This window comes from Lotus japonicus, chromosome 4 (assembly GCF_012489685.1).
Source record: "Lotus japonicus ecotype B-129 chromosome 4, LjGifu_v1.2".
In the NCBI taxonomy this organism is placed as follows: domain Eukaryota; kingdom Viridiplantae; phylum Streptophyta; class Magnoliopsida; order Fabales; family Fabaceae; genus Lotus; species Lotus japonicus.
The window spans coordinates 38795400-38797898 of NC_080044.1; the positions used below are offsets into that span (position 1 = coordinate 38795400).

Here is a 2499-nt window from a genome sequence, read left to right on the forward strand (position 1 = left end):
TAGGTGTATAATGCAAAGTCGGTGTAAATCTATTTTACCCGATAAGTTACTTTTTGCAGTGGATGTCGGAAGAGAAAAATTCCTTCTGAAGAAAGATTGAAAACATCAAGAGAAATGGGTGTACGCGTGTGGAATCTTCATTTGAAGCTCTGAATAGAAAAAGTCTTCATCATCGGTTGATTTTAGGTTTCTTGAACTATCAGGGTTTTAGTTTCGGCAAACTTCCGATGATTGGAATCGGACGTTCGTACAACCTAGAGTTTCACTTTGAAACGATTGTTATATATGGATTAAGAGAAGTTCTAACATTTCTCTGAAGATTTTTGGAATTAGTTTCCATCGTGTCTTTAAGTGTAAACTAGCTATTTACTAGTGTTTCTGCCCTAGGTTTAAGTGATATCGATCGTGCTATAACTTTTACCGACTTTGATGAAATCCTTAGACTTTTCATTCCATTCGATAAACTCTTGTTCAGGTTTTTCCTTCACGATACGTCAAGCCTAATCGTAAATGGAAATCTCTTCCACTTATTCTAAGCTTAAAAACTTGGGTCTTACACAATTCTCCAGAGGGTTTCTGATGCTCCACTTTCGCCTTTTGACATGTCAGACAGGTCATTTACCTTCTTCAAGATGTCTTTCTTCATTCCGGGCCACCAAAATCTTTCCTTCATGTCCCGATACATTTTGGTGAATCCAGGGTGTATGCTCAAAACGTTTCTGTGTGCTTCTTCTAAGATTCTTTCTCTCAGCTCCTTGTCTTCCGGGATGTATATCCTCTCGTGGAATCTCCATAATCCATCTCTCCCTTTGAAAATCTTTGTCTTCCTCTTGACTTCGCTTAATTTCTTCTAAAAATTCGCTAGTCACCACAACCATACCGAACTTCATCTGCTTTGGTCGCAGTTCCACAGCTAGGTTCAGGTCTTTGAACGCTTCCAACAACTTCAGTTCCTCTATCATCATCGCTGAGATGTGCAAGCTCTTCCTACTTAGCGCATCTGCCACCACATTTGCTTTTCCTGGGTGGTACTGTAACTTGAAATCGTAATCCTTCAAGAATTCTACCCATCTCCGTTGTCTCATATTCAACTCCTTTTGGTCGAATAGATACTTGAGACTCTTATGATCACTGAACACCGTGAAGTTCGCACCATACAAGTGGTGTCTTCAGATCTTGAGCGCAAACACTACTTCTGCTAGCTCTAGGTCATGAGAGGGGTAATTCACTTCATGAGGCCTAAGTTGTCTTGATGCGTACGCTACTACTTTACGCTCTTGCATTAGCACGCATCCTAGTCCCATCTTTGACGCGTCACAATACACTTCAAATTCCTTTGCAGGATCGGGCAATACCAAAATTAGCGACGTAGTTAGCCTCTTCTTAATTTCCTTAAAGCTCGCTTCGCACCCTAGCGTCCATTTATAAGGCTGATCCTTCTTCGTCAACTTGGTTAATGGCATCGTGATCTTGGAAAATCCGTGGTAGACGTCCTCTTCCGCTGGTTGGTGTCCACCTCCATTTCCAGCTCTTTCCGCTTGCTCGGTCAAGAAAGCGGTAAGTTGTTCAATAGCTCTTTCCATTGCTGCCGTCATCCTTTCCTGAAATTCACAGAGTGATTAGTTTCCTATGACCTCAACTACCTATCCTAGACTCCCTAGTAGGCTTCTAACCCTAGGTCGACGAATCACTGCTCTGATACCAATCCGTGTGGCGCACCCTTCCTTAAGTGACGAGTTCTCCCTAACGCCATCACTCAGGAGTGAGCACGCTACGTGAAATGGTGAAGTTTTTTTTTTTTTCTACTTAGGGTTTCCTCATTAGGTCGGGATCGCAAGAGTAAAGAGTACTCGAGCGTCTCCCTTAACATCCCCAGGCATTTCGACCTCCTAACTTAAGACTACGGAGAATAACGATATAAACCACACAAATCATACATAGCATGCATAGTTGGTGGACGGATCCACCGCATAAGTCTACAGATAAGTAGACAACACATAAAGAGGACACAGCGCCCTCAAACGTATAGTCTGGTACAGGTAATCAGAATACAGAAACAGAAACATAAATCATCATCATCATCATCATCATCATCATCATCATCATCAGAAACTCGGACCATATGGGTTCATCCCCTCGGATCTTCCTCCTCCGGATCCTCCTCACTGACTCCCCCGCTGGCTGCTTGCACTGACCCTGGCTCTGCTGTCGGACCCTGCTCTGACTCCCTGACTCCGGACGCCTCGCCTCTCCGAAACCTGCGACGGTAAATCCTGGCATCTCGGGAGAATCTAGGGGATCTCACTCGCTTGCGGGTCGTGACCCGAAAGCAGGACAAGTTCCTCCGGGGTGGAGGAGATCCCATAGACTCATGGGTCTGCGGAACTCTCTAATCTGGGGATCCCGGTGGGCTCACCACGGTGACTGGTACTGCTGGGATAAGCTCTCCGGTCTCCATAGGCTCGCCTGCCTGTGGATATGGCACCTGTGGACTGCCTG

The 2499-nt window shown here is 44.9% G+C and overlaps 1 protein-coding gene across 1 annotated transcript; it reads right to left on the minus strand.

Moving 5' to 3' along the window:
• Nucleotides 1–1169: 1169 nt before the first annotated feature.
• LOC130712721 (uncharacterized) lies at nt 1170–1595 on the minus strand. The gene has a single exon (XM_057562540.1). The coding sequence runs from the start codon at nt 1593–1595 to the stop codon at nt 1170–1172; it is 426 nt and encodes a 141-aa protein (XP_057418523.1).
• Between the last annotated feature and the right edge of the window lie 904 nt (nt 1596–2499).